Here is a 21902-nt window from a genome sequence, read left to right as displayed (position 1 = left end):
AATAATGGTGTAGAGGCACATTAATTCCAAAGACTTGCTAAAAGACATCTTTTAAAACATGCACCACTGTACTGCATTTCTTTCTGTTCAGTTCCTAACTATGGAGGTATTTCCATTTTATGCAAGGGAAGCCTAACATCCAAGTGTTAATAAGTTGTCAACAATCACACAATTTCTAAAAGATAGAACAAAACTTCAAAATTGAGTTTCTAGATTCTAAATGCAGTGACATAACAATGATTCGAAATTTTATATTTGCAAACCAACTAAGAATTAAAATACTCCTATGAAACCATATAAAAAAGCTTTAATGCTAAAACCAAGCAGGTACACCAATTTTTCTTTTGTTAGCCAAATTGTTCAAATGTATCTTTTCTTCAACACCTGAAAATTATTTCTGTACTAGAGATGGGAGTTTCTTTTTATGCTTAAAAAAAAAAAAAAAGATTCTAGTTAATATAGGTTATTTCCCCTCTTTTGGCACTGATGTGAATGAATTATCAGTGTTTAAAACTTTTTTTTTTTTCAATGTTTATTTATTTTTGGGACAGAGAGAGACAGAGCATGAACGGGGGAGGGGCAGAGAGAGAGGGAGACACAGAATCGGAAACAGGCTCCAGGCTCTGAGCCATCAGCCCAGAGCCCGACGCGGGGCTCGAACTCACGGACCGCGAGATCGTGACCTAGCTGAAGTCGGACGCCCAACCGACTGCGCCACCCAGGCGCCCCTGTTTAAAACTTTTAAAGTAAGGCACAAGTACTTCTAATAGCTATCCAAATAATTTTTTAGGGGGAGAGTGTGTTTAGACTGATAGGTAAACTTGAGGGGTGCCTGGGTGACTCAGTTGGTTAAGTATCTGACCAGCTCAGGTCATGATCTCACAGTTCGTGGGTTTGAGCCCTGGGTCGGACTCTATGCTACCAGCTCAGAGCCTGGAGCCTGCCAAGGATTCTGTGTCTCCCTCTCTCTGCCCCTCCCCCACTCATGCTCTGTCTCAAAAAATAAATAAAACATTAAAAAAAAATTAGACTGATAGGTAAACTTGATTCCTCAAATAAAGGCAGCACAGAATTGGTATACTTTGCTAACAATCAATAAATTACTTCATATCTCAGTAATAATTTAGTGACAATCAAAATTATAATCTTTTCATAAAACTTGAAAGTAAACATATAAATTTTACACTCCAAACTTTCCCCATTGGGCATACATTTAAAGATTAAAAAAAAAAAAAAGAAAAACTCTAAACCATATTATTAAGCAACTTTATTCTTAAATATAATTTGACATTTAAGAATGCTGTAATAACAGCAAAGTACATAATATCACACTGCAATCACAAGCTGAAGAAAATCATCTACACATAATCAACAAAAAAATAACAGCACTTCTTCTATGCCTATAGGACATTTAACTCATTTCTAGGCTTTCTTAAAGTTTGTGGTAGGTTTCTTATCCCAAACATTGGGACTATCAACCTAAAGGAGGGGAGGGGGACCCTCAAGCTTTCTTGGTTTCCTCAGTGGGACAGAATACTGGATAACTGAACTGATTAAAGTGTACATTACTATAAATATGGTTTAAGCAAGTATCTGAAGAATTTGTAATCTGTGTGAGCTTTAGTGCAAGGATGGTGGTACTCTCATCTCAGTGGTGTTGAGAACCTAAAGAGTTTTAATAACGCTTTCGGTTGTCTTTCTGATAGATGACTTGTTTGACAGATGAGGATACTTAATATAAAAAATCATTACCATTCTTTAAGGGTGAAAAACACTTGCTTTTATAAAGTACAGAAATTCCTATTTGGCATGAGTTGGTGACTATTTACACTTAGAATCCATCATCTCTCATGTGCTACATCTGCCTATGTAAAACATCAAATAATTATGAGACACATAATTCAATAAATTATTTTACTTTACTAAAATAGTTTTAATACACACATACCTCATTTTGTGCTTCGCAGATATTCTTTTTATAAAGTGAAGGTTTGTGGCAACCCTGCATCAAGCAAGTCTACTGGCAACATTTCTTTAACAGTATTTGTTCATTTCATGTCTCTGTGTCTCATTTTGGTAATTCTTACAATATGTCAAACTTTTACATTATTATTGTATTTGTGGTGGTCATCTATATTCAGTGATCTTTGATGTATTGTTTTGGGGCTCCACAAACTGAGCCATATAAGATGGTAAACTTAACGTTGTATTTTTTTTTTTTAATGTTTATTTATTTTGAGAGAGAGTGTGTGAAAGGGGGAAGGGCAGAGGAGAAAGGGAGACAGAGGATCCAAAGCGGGCTCTGTGCTGACAGCAAAGAGCCCGATGCGGGGTCTGAACCCATGAACCGTGAGATCATGACCTGTGCCAAAGTCAGATACCCAACTGACCAAGTCATCCAGGAGGCCCATGTTGTGTATGTTCTGAGTGTACCACTGACCAGGTATATCCCCTTGGGCCTTTCTATTCCTTGAGACACAACAATACTGAAATTAGGCCAATAGTGAAATGAACCCTACAGTGGTCTCCAAGTGTTCAAGTGAAAGGAAGAACTGCACATCTCTCACTTTAAACCAAAGCTAGAAATGATTAAGCTTAGTAAGAAGGCATATTGAAAGCTGAGATAAGCCAAAAAGTAAGTCTCTTGTGCCAAAGAGACAAAGTTGTGAACACAAAGTTCTCGAAGGAAATTGCAAGTGCCACTCCAGTGAACACACATATGATAAGAAACCAAAACAGCATTATTGCGGATATGGAGAAAGATATAGTGGTCTCAATAGAAGATTAAACCAGCCACAACATTCCCTTAAGCCAAAACCTAATCCAAAACAAGGCCCTAACTTTCCTCAATTCTCTGAAGCCAGAGAGGTGAGGAAGCTGCTGAAGAAAAACTGGAGGGGCACCTGCGTGGCTCAGTCGGTTAAACATCCGGCTTCGGCTTAGGTCATGATCTCATGATTTGTGAGTTCGAGCCCAGTGTCGGGCTCTGTGCTGACAGCTCAGAGTCTGGAGCCTGCTTCGGATTCTGTGTCTCCCTCTCTCTCTGCCCCTCCCCGGCTCACGCTCTGTCTCTCTCTCAAAAATAAATAAACATTAAAAACAAAAAACCAAAAAAACCAGAAGCTAGCCAAGGTTGGTTCATGAGGTTTAAGGAAAGAAGTCATCTCCATAATATAAAAGTGCAAGGTTGAAGCAGCAAGTGCTGATGTAGAGGCTATGCAAGTCACCCAGAAGATCTAGCCAAGATAATTAATGAAAGTGGCTATACTAAACAACAGATTTTCAATATAGACAAAATAGCCTTTTTTTTAAGTCTATTTATTTATTTATTTATTTACTTATTTAATCTCTACACCCAATATGGGGCTCGAACCCACAACCTAGAGGTCAAGCGTCACATTCCCTTCTGACTTAGCCAGCCAGGAGTCCCAAAACAGCCTTCTATTGAAAGAGGAGGAGATGCTTGGCTTCAAAGCTCCAAAGGATAGGTTAAGTCCCCTGTTAGGGGCTAATGCAGCTGGTGACTAAGTTGAAATCAATGCTCAAGGATCATTCCAAATATCCTAGGGCCCTTAACAATTATGCTAATTTTACTCTGCCTATGCTAGATCTATGGGAACAACAAAGCCTAGATGACAGCACATCAGTTTGCAACACAATTTACAGAGTATTTTAAGCCCACTGTTGAGACCTACTGCTCAGAAAAAAGGATTCCTTTTAAAATATCACTGCTCACTGACAATGCACCTGGTTACCCAAGAGCTCTGTGGAGATGTACAGCAAGATTAATGTTGTTTTCATGTCTGCTAACACAATATCCATTCTATAGCCCATGAACTCAGGAGTAATTTTGATCTTCAAGTCTTATTATTTAAGAAACACCTTTCATAGGCTATCGCTGCCATAGATAATGACTTCTCTGATAGATCTAGGCAAAGTAAACTGAAAACCTTTGGAAAGGACTCACCATTCTACGTGCCGTTAAGAACACTTGTGATTCATGGTAAAAGGCAAAATATCAACCTTAACAGGACTGTGGAAGAAGCTGATTCCACCCCACATGGATTAACTTTGAGGGATTTAAGACTTCAGTGAAGAAATAGCAAGAGAACCAGAATTAGAAGTGAGTCTGAAAATGTGACTGAATTGCTGCAATTCTCATGATAAAACTCGAACAGACGAGGAGTTGCTTCTTATGGATGAGCAAAGCAAGTAGTTTCTTGAAATGGAAACTACTCCTGATAAAGATGCTGTGAAGATTATTGAAATGACAACAAAGAATTTAGAATATTAGTTGATAAAGCAGTAGCAAAGTTTGAGAGTACTGACTCCCAATTTTGAAAAAATTTCTACTGTAGGTAATAAAATGGTATCAAATAGCATCACATGCTGTAGAGAAAGAATCAACTGATGTGACAAACTTCAGTTGTCTTACTTTAAGAAACTGCTACAACCAACCCCAGCCTTCAGCAACCAGCACCCTGATCATAGACAGCAGCCATTAACATCAAGGTAAGACACTCTACCAGCAAAAAGATAATGACTCACTGAAAGCTCAGATAATGGTTAGCATTTCTAGCAATAAAATGTTTTTAAATTAAGGTATGTACAGTTTAAAAAAAACATAATGCTATTGTACACTTGGCAAAATACAGTATAATGTAAACATAACTTTTTTATGCACTGGAAAACCATAAAATTCACTTGATTGCTTTATTGCAATATTCACTTTATTGCAGCTGTTTGGAACTGAACCTGCAGTATCTCTGAGGTGTCCCTATACTCTGATGTTGCCATGATGACATCTACTTATACTGTTCTATATGCCCAAATTTCCCATAAATTTTCTAGTGGCGCCTCAATTGGTTAAGCGTCCAACTTTGGCTCAGGTCATAATCTCACAGTTCTCAGGTTTGAGCCCTACATTGGGCTCTCTGCTGTCAGTGAGAAGCCTACTTCAGATCCTCTGCCCACCTCCCCACCCCTCTCCCACTTGCGTGCCTACTCTCTTTCTCTCTCAAAAATAAACACTTAAATTTTTTTTTTCTAGTTGACAAGCTAATGTTACTTTAAAACTCAAAACCTTTGGAAAGCACCATCTTTACCAATTGTCTGATGTTTCTGAATTGATAAACATCAAAGAATAAAATGCAACTTTGAATAATTTTGGGGAAGAGAGAACAGTGCAATGTATTACAACCTATTTATAGGCAGACAGTAGTCCATAAGACAGAAAACTTTTGGATTAATCATTTATGTTCTCAGCTCCTGTATTGTACAGGCCTACAGGTATGATGTATACAACTGTAACAATCACATGTCAGATATTATTTATAGAACAAATTAAGAAATATTCTCCCCATCAGCTTACTGCACAGCTGCAGCTATCATAGCAAATCCCCATTCACAGAGGCTGGCATGGACAATATCTACCATAATAATGGCTACATGATGATCAGGACAAACCTGATCTAGGAGGGGAAATTTCTGAGTTAGAGGAAAATATGGGATATGAAAAATATGGGGTGGGAGTAGGGAACAAGAAGAAAGAATATTAAAAAAAAAAGTAAACAATATTATGTTGCAGTTTCAGCTATGGTAAAGTATAGATGTTAAAAATGACAACCAAGGGCATATTTAGGAAGAAGGCAGCAAAGGCAAACATAATATATATGACAACTAGGAAACTAGAGACTCAGAAAAAACTAACAAAATAATTTATTAAGGAAAAGTTTGGGCATTCACATTTTTAAAAGAGGGCAAACAAATGAAATAAAAAGTAACCATGAATAAACTATTCTTAGAATTAGTTTTTAAGTGAATGAAAAGAGATTTATTTATAGCTTACACTGGAAAATTATGACAGCAAGACTTCTTATAACTAATTGGAAGAATGTATTCACTTTTGTAAAAGTATAATTTAGGAAAATGATTTGAACTCTCCCATACAATGGCAATTGCTACACTTTCTTCTTTTATTTTATTACTTACTTATTTATTTATTTTTAAGTAAACTCTACCTGCAACGTGCGGCTCAAACTCACAACCCCAAGATCAAGTTGCATGCTCTACCAAATGAGCCAGCCAGGTGCCTCTCTTCTCCACTTTTATTTTTATTTATTTTTTTTTAATTTTTTTTTTTTTTAACATTTATTTATTTTTGAGACAGAGAGAGACAGAGCATGAACGGGGGAGGGTCATAGAGAGAGGGAGACACAGAATCTGAAACAGGCTCCAGGCTCTGAGCAGTCAGCACAGAGCCCGATGCGGGGCTCGAACTCACATGCCGTGAGATCGTGACCTGAGCCGAAGTCGGACGCCTAACCGACTGAGCCACCCAGGCGCCCCTCTTCTCCACTTTTAAACAATGACAAGAATACAATCTTTAAGACTCTACAAAGTCCTACCTTATATGGGCTAATTAGTCTTCTTTTAATGTCCAGTCTATAGCTTCTGTACTGTTCAGCATCACTCATGTCAGTTACCAGTAGTCGAAGAATTTCATAAACTCGTCTAGCATGTTGCTTAATGAAACAAAAGAAAAAAACATGAACACTTTCAAATCACAAAATAGTGACACTTTTCCAAAAGAACACAGGATATACTGAATATCTCCTATGGGCCAGAAATTGTGCTAGGTACCAGACGAAAAACAATAAAAGATAGTTTCTGTCTTTAAGGAGGCAGCAGCCTAATGAATAACACAAATGATTGAGGAGTGGTTAATTTAATGATGGAAATATGCATAGGGTATTATGGTAGTGTAGCCTGGGAATGGGATAAACGCTAGAAACAAAACCTGGGGAAACAAAACCTGAGCTGAATCTTTTTTTTCTTTTTTTAATGTTTATTTATTTTTGAGAGAGAGAGAGAGGGGGAGAAAGGGGGGGGGAGAGGGAGAGAGAGAGAGAGAGAGAGAGAGAGAGAGAGAGGGAATGAGTGGGGGAGGGGCAGAAAGGGGGGAGACACAAAATCTGAAGCAGGCTCCAGGCTCTGAGCTGTCAGCACAGCCAAAGTTGAGTGCTTATCTGACTGAGCCACCCAGGAGCCCCAAAACCTGAGCTAAATCTTCAAGGGAAGGGACCATGCCATTCTAGAAAGAAGGGAGGGCACTGTGTGTATACAAGTGCACACATGCAACACACATGCAGGACTGAAGCAGCCTGACGTTGCTGGAGCACAGAATGAAAAGCAGTGAGTAGAAGTAAAGTGAGGATACAGCAGAAGTGTGTTTACATAGAAGCTTACATACTGTGTTTTTATCACTGGGCTTTTACACACTGGCTTTTATCTAGCAGGTGACAGATTTTAAATGGCATGAACAAAGTGCACAAATATGAGTTTTAAGAAAAGTATTCTCTCAGCTACATAGAAATGGTAGCAAAAAAGGTAGGAAGACCAATTAGGAAGCTGAGCTATTAAATCAGGCAAAAATGATGAAGGCATGAACTAAGCACAAGTAAGAATACTACAGGAACAAAGATTCTAGAAAAAGAGGAAAGACTGGGTGTGGAGAAGCATGTGGGATGATAGAGTTTCCACAGCCTAGGAGAGAGTCAGGAGGCAGCAGAACATATAAACCTAAAGAAAATTCTAGTTTAAAAGAGAGAGGATTTAAGCAATATCAGTACACAGGCAAGAGTGAAAACCGTGATTGGTTAGGAAAGCATAAACAGTGAAGAGGGAGATGTCAGAACCCTGTACTGCAGTGACAATTAAAGGGCAGGGAGAAGACAAAAACAAAGAAATATTAGGAAAATCAAGCTTTTGATACCAAAAGTAGTTTGCCCAAAACTACTTTTGGTAGCCCATAGTTTTTCTGTTTGTGTTGTTTCACATATATTTATTGAAGACAGGGGAGGGGTCAAGTATAGGTAGATTGGGAAGATGATGGCTGAACATTCCGGAAGGGACACCTGAGCTGAGCCTGAAAAATGAGTAATATCTGGCAAGGCAAAGATGGAGGAACAAGAAAAGGGGGTATCAAGGGCAAAGGGAATAGTTAAACAGACTTCAAAAGAAGAAAGATGTAGCACAGTTGGGAAATAGCAAGAGGTTTAATAATGCCACAGCTTGCAGGGAAGTGGTAGGAAAATGAGTCTACCAAGGTTGGCAGGGTCCACATTATGACTGGCTCTATGTGCCATACTAAGTTTTAAATTCTTTTTCTTAAAGGAAAAAAGGTGTTTGTATTCTCTTTTAAAAGCTGAGCTATTGAATAAATTCTCTAAAGGTTTAATACAGTCTGGACATACCAAATATTTCTAAAATATTTATTTATCTTAAAACTAGGAAGCCACTAAAGTGTTTTAAGGTAGGAGAAAATGGAAAGTTTCAGTTCAAATTAAGCTGTTGAAGATCAGTGATCAGGAACCTTTTTATATACAGTGTTGGAGTTCAGAAGGAAAATCTACATTGGAGAGTTAGATGAGATCTCCCAAGTCAACAATATCACGTACTAGTCCTTATTGGAATACTCTTCATCTCACATACCTTCATCATCCAAATCCTACCCATTTTTCAAAGCTTAGATCAGATGCATCTCCCTCCCATGAAAAACTCTGACTCCCCTGCATACATAAATATAAGAAACTAAACTCCCTCCTCTGAACTCCCAGATTATTTCTTCTGTACCTATTTTAGGATATTTACTACTTTAAAATTCAAATATACAGATGTATATAAAGTAAAAGTTAAGTGTTTTACTCCAGCCCTTCCCCCCACCAATACCGTCTCCAGAAGTATTAACTATTTTATCATTTGAAATATTTTCTTAAAAAGCAAAAGTAAGATCATACTATCCATTCTTTTCTGCTTGTTACACTTAATAAGCCATAAAATCAACTATCTTCCCATTCTATTCATAAGGAAATTAAATTGCCCTAAGTCACAGAACAAGTGCTATACCCAGATCTGAACCAGGCAATCTGGCTTCAGAGCCTATACTCTCAACCACTGCTACTTCCCACACATGTATTCTAATACATTTGCAACGTTTAAGTTGTACTTAAAAAAGAAAGAAAACTTCCAAACTGAAATGTTTTCCTTCTACAGAATAAAAATACCTTATTTATTTTGAACTTCTGTTGTGCCTCTATTGCCATCTCTTCATTGAATCCTTGCATCAACTTTTCCCGGGAAAAACAGGGCAAATCTTGACAGAGCTTCACAAGCACAAAGTCTCTTAATTTCACGTAACTTTTGGATGGATCTTCCGCTAAAGAAAAGGCAGAATAATATTTCTCTTATCCAACATAATTCCTTCATCATTTGAGATCTCAATATACATGTTAGGCTAGAAATATTATTAAAAGAATTTTACAAGACAAAAGTTATAATGAGAAAGGATTATTCCTTTTTAATCAAACAATGGCACTATTATCTTTGCTAAATAAAATTACATAGTATTTGTGAAATTAGAGCTACTCCCTTCAGATGTAGACTTTTTCATGGGTGCTATCCTATGCATCTTAGTTTTTTTATTAAAAAAATTTTTTTTAATGTTTATTAATTTTTGAGAGAGAGAGAGAGAGAAAGACAGAGTGCGAATGGGTGAGGGGCAGAGAAGAGAGGGAGACACAGAATCCCAAGCAGGCTCCAGGCTCTGAGCTGACAGCACAGAGCCCAACGTGGGGCTCGAACCCACCAACCGAGCGTTGAGATAATGATCTGAGTCGAAGTCAGACACTTAACTGACTGAGCCACCCAGGCACCCCAATTTTATTTTCAATTAAAGTAGCTGTATAAACAAGAGATTCAAGTTTGGATAATCAATTCCAAAAGCAAGTATTCAGTGATATCTAAAGCTTCTAAAGCTCAATTTATAACTCCCCTACCCTAAACCAATAACCTTTACACTCTGCCATACTTCTTTCCCCTAATTAAAAAAAAATTATTGCTTCCACAAAAGCAAATATATATATATTTTAAGAATAAAATGACAATATGATTTTGATCCTTTCTTCACTGCATCTGAATAGCATAGATCTTCCTTTGTTTGTCTATCTACATTAGACTAAGTAGTTGACAAGGAAAATAGCAAAACATGATGGGTAGAAAGAAGACTACACAAAGAAAATCAGTTTGAGTCCCAGTTCTGTCATTCATAGATACAGGACCATGGGCAAGTCACCTCACTTCTCTGAGCTCTTGTTTTCTGATCAGTAAATGGCTTGAAACAAAGAATACTAAATTCTGAGCTAGTTCATGGATCATAAGACTTAATATTGTTACAGTAACAATACTCTACAAATCATTCAAAGCAATCCCTATCAAAATCCCAGCTAGCCTTTTTAGTTGCAGAAATTAAGTTTATCCTAAAATTCATACAGTTATGGAAGGAACCCAGACTAGCCCAAACGATCATGAAAAAGAACAAATGTTAGAAGACTCACACTTCCTGATTTCAATAATTACTACAAAGCTACAGTGATCAAGACAGTACGGTACTGGCATAAGAACAGATCAATGGAACTGGATTGAGAGTTAAAAATAAACCTCTACATTTATGATCAATTAATTTTTTTTTTTTTTTTTTTTTTTTTGTCAACTGACTTTTGAGAAGTGTTCCCAAACCAATCAGTGAGGGAAAGAATGATCTTTTAACAAATGGTACTTGGACAACAGGATCTCCACAAGCCAAAGAATGAAGATGGACCCCTTTCCTCACACCATACACAAAAATGAATCAAAATCAACCATATACCTAAATGTAAGAGACAAAACTAGGGTTGCCTGGGTGGCTCAGTTGGTTAAGCATCCGACTCTTGATACTGGCTCAGGTCTTGATCTCATAGTCATGAGATGGAGCCCCAAGCCCCATGTCGGGCTCTGCACTAAGCATGGAGCCTGCTTGGGATTCTCTCTTCTCCTCTCTCTCTCTCTCTCTCTCACTCAAAATAAATAAACTTAAAAAATAAAAAGGGTTAAAACTATAAAATTCTTAGAATAAAACATAGGAATAAATCTTCAGGACTTTTGCTTAGGCAATGGTTTCTCAGAACCAAAAGCACAAATAACAACAAAAAAGATAAATTGGGCTATATCAAAATTTAAAACTTTTGTGCTCAAATGATACCATTAAGAAAATGAAAAGATAACCTACAGAATGGGAGCAAATATTTCCAAGTTATATATATGGTAAGAGACTTGCACCCAGATTTTACATATAAAAATGTTTTACAATTCAATAAGAAAAAGAGAACTCAATTAAAAATCAGGCAAAGGTGCTTCAGATTCTGTGTCTCCCTCTCTCTCTACCCCTCCTCCGGCTCAAGCTCTGTCTCAAAAATAAACAAACATTAAAAAATTTCTTTAAAAATCAGGCAAAGGATCTAAACACACATTTTCTCAAGAAGATCTACAAAGGGACAATAACCACATGAAAAGATGCTCAATCAAAATCATTAGCCACAAGAAAATGCACACCAAAACCACAATGAAATACCATTCCACGTCCACTAGAATGACTAGAATAAAAAAGACAATAAGAAATATTGATGAAGGTGTGGAGAAATTGAAACCTTCATTCTACTGGTGGAAATGTAAAATGGTACAGCCACTTTGGAAAATAATCTGGTGGTTCCTCAAGAGGTAAAACACAGTTACCAGGTTTTTGACCATTTCTACACCTAGGTATGTACCCAAGAGATATGAAACATAGGTCCACCGAAAAACTTCTAAACAAATATTCACAGTAGCACTATTCATAAGAGGCAAAAAGTTGAAACAACCCAAATGTACATCAATTGATAAATGGATAAATAAAATTTGGTATATCCACACAATGGAATATTCTTTGGCAATAAAAAGAAATGAAGTACTAACCTATGCTATAATAAGGATGAACCTTGAAAACACATCAAGTGAAAGAAGCATCGTATTATTATATGACTTCAATGTCAAGAATAGGCAAATCTATAGACTAAAATAGATTAGTGGTTGCCTAGAGCTGGAGGGGTATAGGTGGTAGGGGGTGAATGAGGAAAGGAGTGACTGCTAATGAGTAGTGGGCTTCTATTTTGGGAGAATGGAACATTCCAAAATTAGATTATGGTAATGGCTGCACTATAAATATCACTTAAAAATTGTACACTTTAAGTGAATTGCAGAATATGTTAACTATATCTCAATAAAGCTGTTTATAAAAAAAAAAGTCTGAGCAAGGGGTAATGTTTTATAATTCTGAGTCATTATCCAATCCTCCATTCATTCAATCCATATGAACTAAACACCTTAATGTTTCCATGTGACATTAACATCGTATCCATGTAATCATTAATTAAATATTATACAATGGATTAAAAATGGTAAGTGAAATTCTGTCACTGTATCAGTTTGGTATGAAATTATGGTCTATTAGGAATGTACACAGATGATGAAATCAACAGTGAACAAAACAAATGAAGTACAGACTGTCAAAAGCCAGAGGCAAAAAGAAAATCTTGAAAGCAATAAGAGGAAAACAACTCATCAGAAACCATAGACAGCCAGAAGTCAGTGGGGTGATACATGCAAAGTACTGAAAGAAAAATAACTGTTAAAGAATTCTATATCCAGCAATATCCTTCAAAATGAAGTTGAAATAAAGATATTCTCAGAAAAGGAAAGAGAAAGTGTTGCTAACAGACCGTACAAGAAATAGTAAAAAAAAGTTCTTTAGATTAAAAGAACATGATACATCAAATCTATATGAAGAAAAGAACCCTGTTAATTATGAAATATAAAAGTTCGTATAATTTTTTTCTCTTTTCTCCTCTCAACTGGTTTAAAAAAAAATTACATGAAAAAATAATTATAAAACCAACGTTTGGTTTCTAATGTACAAGGATGTAATATATATGTCAATGGGGTGCCTGGGTGGCTCAGTCGGTTAAGCATCTGACTCTTAAAATCTTGGCTCAGGTCGTGATCTCACAGTTCTTGAGTTTGAGCCCCACACTGGGCTCTGCGCTGATGGTGAGGAACCTGCTTGGGATTCTCTCTCCTTCTCTCTGCCCCTCCCCCGCTTGTGGGCGGGCACTCTCACCTCTCTCTCAAAATAAACTTAAACAAAAAGGTAGCAAAAAAGAAACAAAAGAAGAACAACAAAAAGCAACATTCAGAAAACAAGTAGCAAATGGAAGGCATAATTCTAACCACGGCAATAATTACATTAAATGTAGATACATTAAACATTCCAATAACGAAGCAGAGATTGTCAGACTGGATAAAAAAAGATCCAACGATATGCTATCTACAACAGAAACATTTTGGATTCGAAAGCTGAAAGTCAAAGGATGAGTTTAAGCATTACTAAAATAAAAAACAATTGGGAAAAAAACAGTTTAAGACAAAAAAAAAATGAGAAAAAAGGGCACATTTTATAATGACAAATTAATTCATGAAGATGTTAACAATTATAAACACATAGACAACAACAGAGGCCCAAAATACATAAAATAAAAGCTGACAGAATTAAGGAAGAAATAGATAATTCAATAAAAATAGTTGGAAATTTCAATACTACCCAATAACGGACAGAACAACTAGACAGAAAATCAGCAAATATAGAGAAGGCATGAAGAACTCTATCAACTAACTTGACCTATCTGGTAGTTAGGTATCATTTCACCCAACAACAGCAGAATACACATTCCTTTCAAGCACACATGGAACATTCTCCAGCAAGACCACATGTTGGGCAAAAAATTAGTAAACAATGGCCCATGGACCAAATCTCACCATGGTTACAGAGAACATACATGGCTTGCAAAACATAAGGTATTTATTGCTTCACATTTTAAAGAAAGAGTTTAGGGACCCTAAGGTAAAGTATAAATTAAAATTCAATAAATGAAAAAGAACTGAAGTTACAAAGTATGTTCTCTAACAACAATAGAATTAGATATCAACAACAGACGGAAATTTGGGAATCTACGATATTTAGAAATAAAACATACTTCTGAATAAACCATGAACCAAAATGCTATTGGAAGAGATTTTGAACTGGGCGCCTGGCTGGCTCAGTAGGTAAACCATGCGACTCTTGATCTCAGGGTTATGAGTTCAGTTTGGCTGAGGTCATGATCTTGTGGTTCACAAGTTTGAGCCCCACGTTGGGTTCTGTGCTGACAGCTCAGAGCCTGGAGCCTGCTTCAGATTTTGTGTCTCCCTCTCTCTCTGCCCCTCCTGTCCTCATGCTGCCTCTCTCTCTCAAAAAATTAAAAAAAAAAAAAAAAATTAAAAAAACAGGTATTTTGAACTGAATAAAAGCATAACTTATGAAAATACATGTTGTATATAAATATGAAAGTACTTATATATTTAAAATTCTGCATTAGAAAAGACATCAAATCAAATAAAAAACCTAAGTTTCAGTCTTCATTAGAATAAGAGCAAATTGAACCCAAATAAGAAGAAAATAATAAAAGTTAATGTGGAAATCAAGTAAGTAGAAAACAGAAATAGAAATTTCTATGAAAACACAAGGGATCCTATATAACCGAAACAATTTTGAAAAAGAACAAACATGACTAGAGAAATTTCACTTTCTGATTTCAAAACTCAATATAAAGAAAGGCTGAGGTACTGCTGTTGCTGGAGCCATGATACTTAAGAGAGAAAGGGAGGCCACAAAGGCCTAGCCAGCAGTACATGAGCCCCAAGGAGAATGATGCACATCTTTAGGCTGGAAAGCAAAAGGCCAGGGAAGAGGAGAAGCAAGATAAGAAGGTGATGAGGCTGCAGGTGACTCCAAAAAGAAGAAGAAATCTCTAGCCTCAGAAGAGAGTAAGGATGATGAAGATGACCACCAGCAAAGGTGTGGAAGGGCTCATCAACATCAAGAACCACAACTGGGTGGCACAGATAATTAGAAAGGTCACACAAGTGTATCTGGACAAGCCCAAGGAGCTTTCAAGGAAAGAAAAAGAAGACAGGGAGAAAGCAAAAAAGCATCGCATTAAAATGCATTTATTGGGAAGACAGACTAGGCCAAGGCTGACCTCACCTGGCCGGAGATCAATCAGAAAGAGCAGAAAGGAGTGCAGCAGGTCACCAGGAAGAAAGAAGAGGCAAGAAAAGCAAAAGAGGATGCAACTTTATCAGGAAAACAAATGCAATCCCTTACCCTAATAAGTAAGCAAGGCCTGTTGGCGGAAATACCAGGCAACTGGGCCCTTTTGCCAGGACATCTGCTATGTCTTGCCCACTCTATGCCCTGGCACCACTGAAGCAGCCCCTCAGAAGTAGGAGTCTCCCTATGGCCTGGGTCCTCCTCTTCATCATCTTAACACATAAATAATTGGGGGAAAAGGCGAGCTGGGGGGCTGGCTGGAGAGGGAACAGCTGCTACCCTTGAGACAAAAAGATGAGGACTGTGTTTCCTATGTAACCATTAGAGTGGTCCTGTTTTAAGAATTTAAACCTCTGTTGGGGGGTAGAAGGAATGTATAGGAAACGGGTTAAGAAGTTTTCATTTGTCAGGTAGATTGCACCTTATGGGGCGGTTGTGCTGGGGTCAGCTACTAATAAACTTGCAACACCAGCCCCAGACTGTGTTGACTGGGGGCTCACTCACAGAGGCTATACTCCAGGTCCTTAAAGGTCATGGTTGTCCCCAGCCAGTCCCCTCTAATTGAGGCTTCCTCTCTCTGCCCTTCCCTACCCCATTCCTAGCTACCTGGGCAGGGCCAGTATCCATTTTTAACCCTACTCATTGATCATTTCAAGAAACTTCTGCAGCACCCAGGAAAACCACACTCCACAAACTCAATGTACATATTTGGTGGATTAAATTTCACATAATAAAAAAAAAACAAAAACTCAACATAAAGCTATAGTAAACTAATCAAGATAGTATGATACTGGCATAAGGACAGACATACATTGACTCTCAGAATCTAGAAATAACTCTTCCCATTTATGATCAACTGATTTTCAACATAAGTATCAAGGCAATTCAATGGAGGAAAAAAAACCAGTCTTTTAAACAAATGGCACTGCATCAACTGGATAGCCATATGTAAAAGGATGAATTTAGAAACTTATATAATATACAAAAATTAACTCAAAATGGATCACAGACCTCATTTAAGAGACTGGGAACAGGGACTGACTGCAAATGGACATGTGGGGTCTTTTAACTGTGATAGAAATTTTCTAAAACAGGACTGTGGTGATGGCTGTAAAACTAGGCAGATACACTAAAACTCACTGAACTGTATGCCTAAAATGGGTGAATTTGATGGTATGCAAATCATACCTCAATAAAATTGCTTTAATTAAACCTCTACTAAATGACATACTCTCAAGCAAGCATCTCTTTAAAAAATTTCAGTACTAACAGATGAGGTTCAAACTTATTTAATGTCAATTTTTTCAAGTCTACCTCTTCTAATCTGTTTAGAAAAACACTGTTTTCGCTAATATTAATTCAAAATAAAATTTAGTATGAGTGACAGCTTAAGTAACCTCTATAGCCTCAGAATATTAGGGAAAAAACATAGAAAATAGAATTACAGTTGAGAAAAATCTAAAAACTCATACTACATTCCTATCAGAAATTTTCTTGTAATTCAGAAAAACATACAAAAAATTTCCATTTAGTTTTACATAAGCTGTGATAGACTGACAATATAAGGAGGCAAGTCACCATTTCAATCTGTAAGAACTTTAACCAAAAATGTCAGACTGAAAATGAACTTAAAATGGTGACACTCAGTAATCTGTGACATCTTTCAATTCCTTTGTTTCTCTGCTACAAAGAAAAGCAACACATTTAAAAGATGAAATTTGCTTGACGGGGCGCCTGGGTGGCGCAGTCGGTTAAGCGTCTGACTTCAGCCAGGTCACGATCTCGCGGTCCGGGAGTTCGAGCCCCGCGTCAGGCTCTGGGCTGATGGCTCAGAGCCTGGAGCCAGTTTCCGATTCTGTGTCTCCCTCTCGCTCTGCCCCTCCCCCGTTCATGCTCTGTCTCTCTCTGTCCCAAAAATAAATAAACGTTGAAAAAAATAAATAAATAAATAAATAAATAAATAAAAGATGAAATTTGCTTGAGTTTAAATCTACAGTCACATTCAAAATAAAAAATTGAGTTTTTTTCCAAATTAAATACATTATCTAACAACATAAGTGCTCTTCTATCATTTTTTAAAAATCTCTCCAGGGGTGCCTGGGTGGCTCAGTCGGTTAAGCTTCTGACTTGGGCTCAGGTCATGATTTCACTGTTCGTGAGTTTGAGCCCTGCGCCCTGACAGCTCAGAGCCTGGAGCCTGCTTTGGATTCTGTGTCTCCCTCTCTCTCTCTGCCCCTCCTCCGCTCATGCTCTGTCTCTCCTTCAAAAATAAACGTTAAAAAAAAAAATTTAAAAAGAAAAATTTTCCAGGGGCGCCTGGATGGCTCAGTCAATTGAGCATCCAACTTTGTCTCAGGTCATGATCTCACAGTTTGTGGGTTTGGGCCCTGTGTTGGGGTCTGTGCTGACAGCTCAGAGCTCTAAGCCTGCTTCGGATTCTCTGTCTCCCTCTTTCTGCCCCATGTGTGTGTACTCTCTCTCAAAAATAAACATTAAAAAAATAATAATAAAATAAAAACCTCTCCATATTAATGTTATATTAGAGATAAAAAACCATATGAAATCAGATAACACAAATCACCTAAGTATAAAAATTTTACAGACAATATTCTAAAATATTCTATTCCAGTACTATAAAGGGACATTTAAAGGACAGTTATAATTAGCTCTTAATACACTACTGATAGATTAGTAATACTGATATATATTCCAGCCCAAGATCAATTTCTTTTTTTTTTTAATTTTTTTTAATGTTTATTTATTTTTGAGACAGAGAGAGACAGAGCATGAACGGGGGAGGGGCAGAGAGAGAGGGAGGCACAGAATCGGAAGCAGGCTCCAGGCTCCGAGCCATCAGCCCAGAGCCCGATGCGGGGCTCGAACTCACGGACCTCGAGATAGTGACCTGAGCTGAAGTCAGACGCTTCACCGACTGAGCCACCCAGGTGCCCCTGCAAGATCAATTTCTATTGCTAAATTCAATTCTCTTCAGAACTTTAGAAGAAATAAATCACTGATTATATTTATAAGGTCATACAACTGAGGTGTATTCAAATGCTTTATCTTAAGATAGTGACATCCTGAATAGGAAGGTGCAGATGATATAAAGAACTATCTTCCAATATTTTGCTTTAAAATTAAGTGCTAAAAAAAAAGAAAATGAGTGGCAATTACACCACAACCACCTGTCTATCCTGTAACATAGGCCCATCAATGTTAACTTAATTATTACCATATCAGACTGTAAATCAAGTAAGCAAAAGGCCATCTCAATATAAAGAATATTCAGGGTTGCAAAGGAAGATCAAGAACCTACTAAAGATCAACAAAGGTAAAAATATATATACAAAATAATGGAGAAACAGGCAACTAAAATGACTAAAAAGTGGAAAATTATGTTTTCTTTTTTAAAAAAGACTGGGTATGGAAATCTAAAAGAAATGTCTTAACGAGAACAGCTGATAAGGCATTTTTAGTAATTTATAATGCTGAGAACTGTTAACGCTGAAAATAAAAGCTGATACCTAGTTTTCAAATTCAGAAGTCCTTTAGCACGTTTAGCCTTTTCTCTCTGGAGACTTCAGTTTGCAATGAATAAAGGCTACACTATTGATGACTCTTCACTGAGATTTAAGAAATAAAATTCTTTATCTGCTAATTGGTGCTAAGTATCAAGGACTTTATTGGTTGGAGTAGACAGAAGAAAATGGTTAAGAGGCTTCATAGAAACAACCCCTGCTGGCACATTACCCACTAGAGAAGACAAAGACTACTTATGTGAACTCTAAGTCTCCAGATTAAAATCACCAAAAAAGTCCCTTCGTTTAGCACCAAGTCTAAGCTCTATAGAGTAAACAGAAGCCAAATAATTTTCAGCTTATTTAACAAGTGTCATCACTTTTATTGTCCCTATAATTTTTCACTTAGCCAGTGAAGGTATCACTTAAACAATTTATAACTTTTGATACAAACTAACTTAAGCAGTTACTTCTTTATCTTCCAAATTTCTAACCCATTTCACAGTAGCACAAAAGTCAGATGAAAAGATAATTTAAATATGGAACTCCCTTTTAAAAGCAAATGCTTTCCCTCTAGTTTTTTATTAATCTACAGGATCAATTCAGAATCTGTTTTGCAGTAACTTTAATTTTGTTTACTCTGGACAAGTGAAACCCCTACATTACATGAAAGACTACTAATCTGCCTATTAGCCTCTGTGTGTGTGTGTGTGTGTGTGTGTGTGTGTATATTTTTTTTTTTCAAAAGCCTACTTATATTTTTGTTAGTCCCACATCCAGTACTTTTTTTTTTTTGGTATCTTTAAACAAATTGATAAAATTCCAAAACAGGGTTTTTTAAAAAAACTAACATTTTAGTATGTGTTAGGTACTACAGCTTCAAAAACAAAAATGTACTCCAACTATTATAGAATTAATAAAATGTAAGACCTAATTTGGATGTGAATATCCGATATAGTATTTTTCATGAAAAAAAAGGAGGGGGGTGACTTTCAGTTTAATCAGCAACTGTATGAGTAACAAATCTGAAACGGTGTTACTCAGGGAGAAGAAAATAACAATAACATCAATGTTCCAGCCACTCAGTTCTTTGGTAGTTCACATGTTACACACTATCATCTGTAACCCCATCTAATGATGACTCTGGCTAATTCACAATGAAAGATGTATCCAAAACAAATAGGCCTGCATTTTGCCTTATAAACTACTGTTGTGAAGGTGTGCATTTTAGGGATATAAAACACATGTTTTAAGAAATGTGTATTCTCTGGGCTCCTGGGTGGCTCAGTCAGTTGGGCATCCAACTTCAGCTCAGGTCATGATCTTGTGGTTCATGGGTTCGAGCCCTGTGTTGGGCTCTGTGCTAACAGCTCGGAGCCTGGAGCCTGCTTCATGGATTCTGTGTCTCCCTCTCTCTCTGCCCCTCCCCCACTCTTACTCGGTCTCTCTCTAAAACAAATAAAACATTAAAAAAAATTTTTTTTAAATGTGTATTCTAGGGGTGCCTGGATGGCTCAGTTGGTTACCTGTCTGACTTCATTCGGCTCAGGCCATGATCTCATGGTTCATGAGTCTGAGCCCTGCATAGGGCTCGCTTCTGTTAATGCAGAGCCAGCTTCAGATCTTCTGTCCTCCCCCAGCCCCTTCACTCTCATGCTCTCTCTCAAAAATAAATAAACATTAAAAAAAAAAGTGTATTCTATTCAGGAACGATTTGCCTAGGTTTTTCTTTCTTCGTGAGGCTCAGAATATTCTTTCTCTACATGAAAATTAGAGCAGGGCCTGTGAGCAATGCAATGGTTGGGCAAATGAACTGAACAACTAAAATCATACCACACTTACAAAGTACCTATGCCTAACCACAATTTCCCAATATATATTCAGTTCATTATCTTCAAGTTGTTCAATTCATAAAGCACTTTACTTAGATATATAATCCAATCCCACCAAAGGTGTATAATTTAAAATGTAACCATAAGCCATCTTCACACAGTTCCAAAAAGACCCCAAGAGAATGCTGCTATTTAAAACAGAATAGTTGATGGGGCGCCTGGGTGGCGCAGTCGGTTGGGCGTCCGACTTCAGCTCAGGTCACGATCTCGCGGTCCGTGAGTTTGAGCGCCGTGTCGGGCTCTGTGCTGACAGCTCAGAGCGTGGAGCCTATTTCGGATTCTGTGTCTCCCTTTCTCTCTGACCTTCCCCCATTCATGCTCTGTCTCTGTCTCAAAAATGAATAAACGTTAAAATAAATAAATAAATAAATAAATAAATAAATAAATAAATAAATAAAACAAAACAAAACAGAATAGTTATTTTTGTGATGCCTGGGTGGCTCAGCCAGTTGAGCATCCGACTTCAACTCAGGTCATGATCTTATGGTTTGTGGGCTTGAGCCCTATGTCGGGCTTTGCACTGACAGAATGGATCCTGCTTTGGATTCTCTGTCTCCCTCCCCCACCCTCAAAAATAAATAAGCATTAAAAACAATTTTAAAAAACCAGAATAGTTATTTTTTGACAAAAATAAAATTAATCAGTAAAGAACAGATTCTTTAAGAAAGGCTCTTTCAGTAACAAATCAAATTTCACATACCTGTAATATCAAGAACAGAAGGAGATGCAATGTAGTATCTATGAACTGTTTCAAGAAGTTGAGCACCATGGCCTTGACCTTGAAATGGAGTCAGTATCAGCATCTGACTACAGTAAAGAAATGATTTTAAAATTAAAATATCATAACATGATCCGTTTAAGAATTGCAAATCACTATAGCATTAAGAACATTTTAAAGTTAGTGTGGTTTTTTTCAATCAACCTCCCAGAAATCCAAAAATTATCAAGATACGCAAAATTGGTTTAATCTTCCACACTGTTTCAAAGGGAACAATGAAATAAATCAGTACATAGCCAATGAATAATGGCGATTTTTTTAAACAAATCAACACTATTATAACAAGTATTGGAAACTTCAGCAGTTCCTTCTTCTGAAATAAAAGACAAGGCACGTGTTATACCGCCAATTACCTTACACGTGGCCGGGTTTTGTCTGGGTACACATAGTAATTATAGACTGTCATGTAGCCTACGGTCGCAAAGAGCGTAGCTCCATCCTTATTATACTTCTCAAATCTGCAGATAAAACAGAAAGCCAAGCAGGTCAATTACAGTCGCGCTCCCATGCAGTGTCCATTTTCTTTTCCATTCTCCGACTGAATTTTCAGTGTCAGCAAGCTACTCTGTGAGGGCCCAATGGGTACACCTGCTATGTTCTGAATGTACAATTCACTTAATTGGTGTGCAGCAACTTGGATAAATCAGACCTCTTTACAT

At 37.2% G+C, this 21902-nt stretch overlaps 2 protein-coding genes and 1 pseudogene across 2 annotated transcripts in view; 2 read left to right on the top strand and 1 right to left on the bottom strand.

Annotated features, from left to right (window-relative positions):
* Positions 1–21902, top strand: part of SLC25A12 (solute carrier family 25 member 12) — a 208940-nt gene that overhangs the window by 25788 nt on the left and 161250 nt on the right. The gene's annotated exons all lie outside the window — the stretch shown is intronic.
* The window catches only part of HAT1 (histone acetyltransferase 1), a 60232-nt gene that overhangs the window by 5768 nt on the left and 32562 nt on the right, over positions 1–21902 (bottom strand). Inside the window, exons 7-10 of the mRNA XM_043577045.1 lie at positions 21597–21701; positions 21166–21272; positions 9066–9217; positions 6408–6524 (exon numbers count right to left, since the gene is read on the bottom strand). Of these exons, the coding sequence (XP_043432980.1) occupies positions 6408–6524; positions 9066–9217; positions 21166–21272; positions 21597–21701 (481 nt within the window). The remainder of the gene's footprint in view (positions 1–6407; positions 6525–9065; positions 9218–21165; positions 21273–21596; positions 21702–21902) is intronic.
* LOC122482038 lies at positions 11465–15212 on the top strand (annotated as a pseudogene).

This window comes from Prionailurus bengalensis, chromosome C1 (genome assembly GCF_016509475.1).
Source record: "Prionailurus bengalensis isolate Pbe53 chromosome C1, Fcat_Pben_1.1_paternal_pri, whole genome shotgun sequence".
NCBI lineage: Eukaryota > Metazoa > Chordata > Mammalia > Carnivora > Felidae > Prionailurus > Prionailurus bengalensis.
This window is presented reverse-complemented; position numbering and strand designations above follow the sequence as displayed.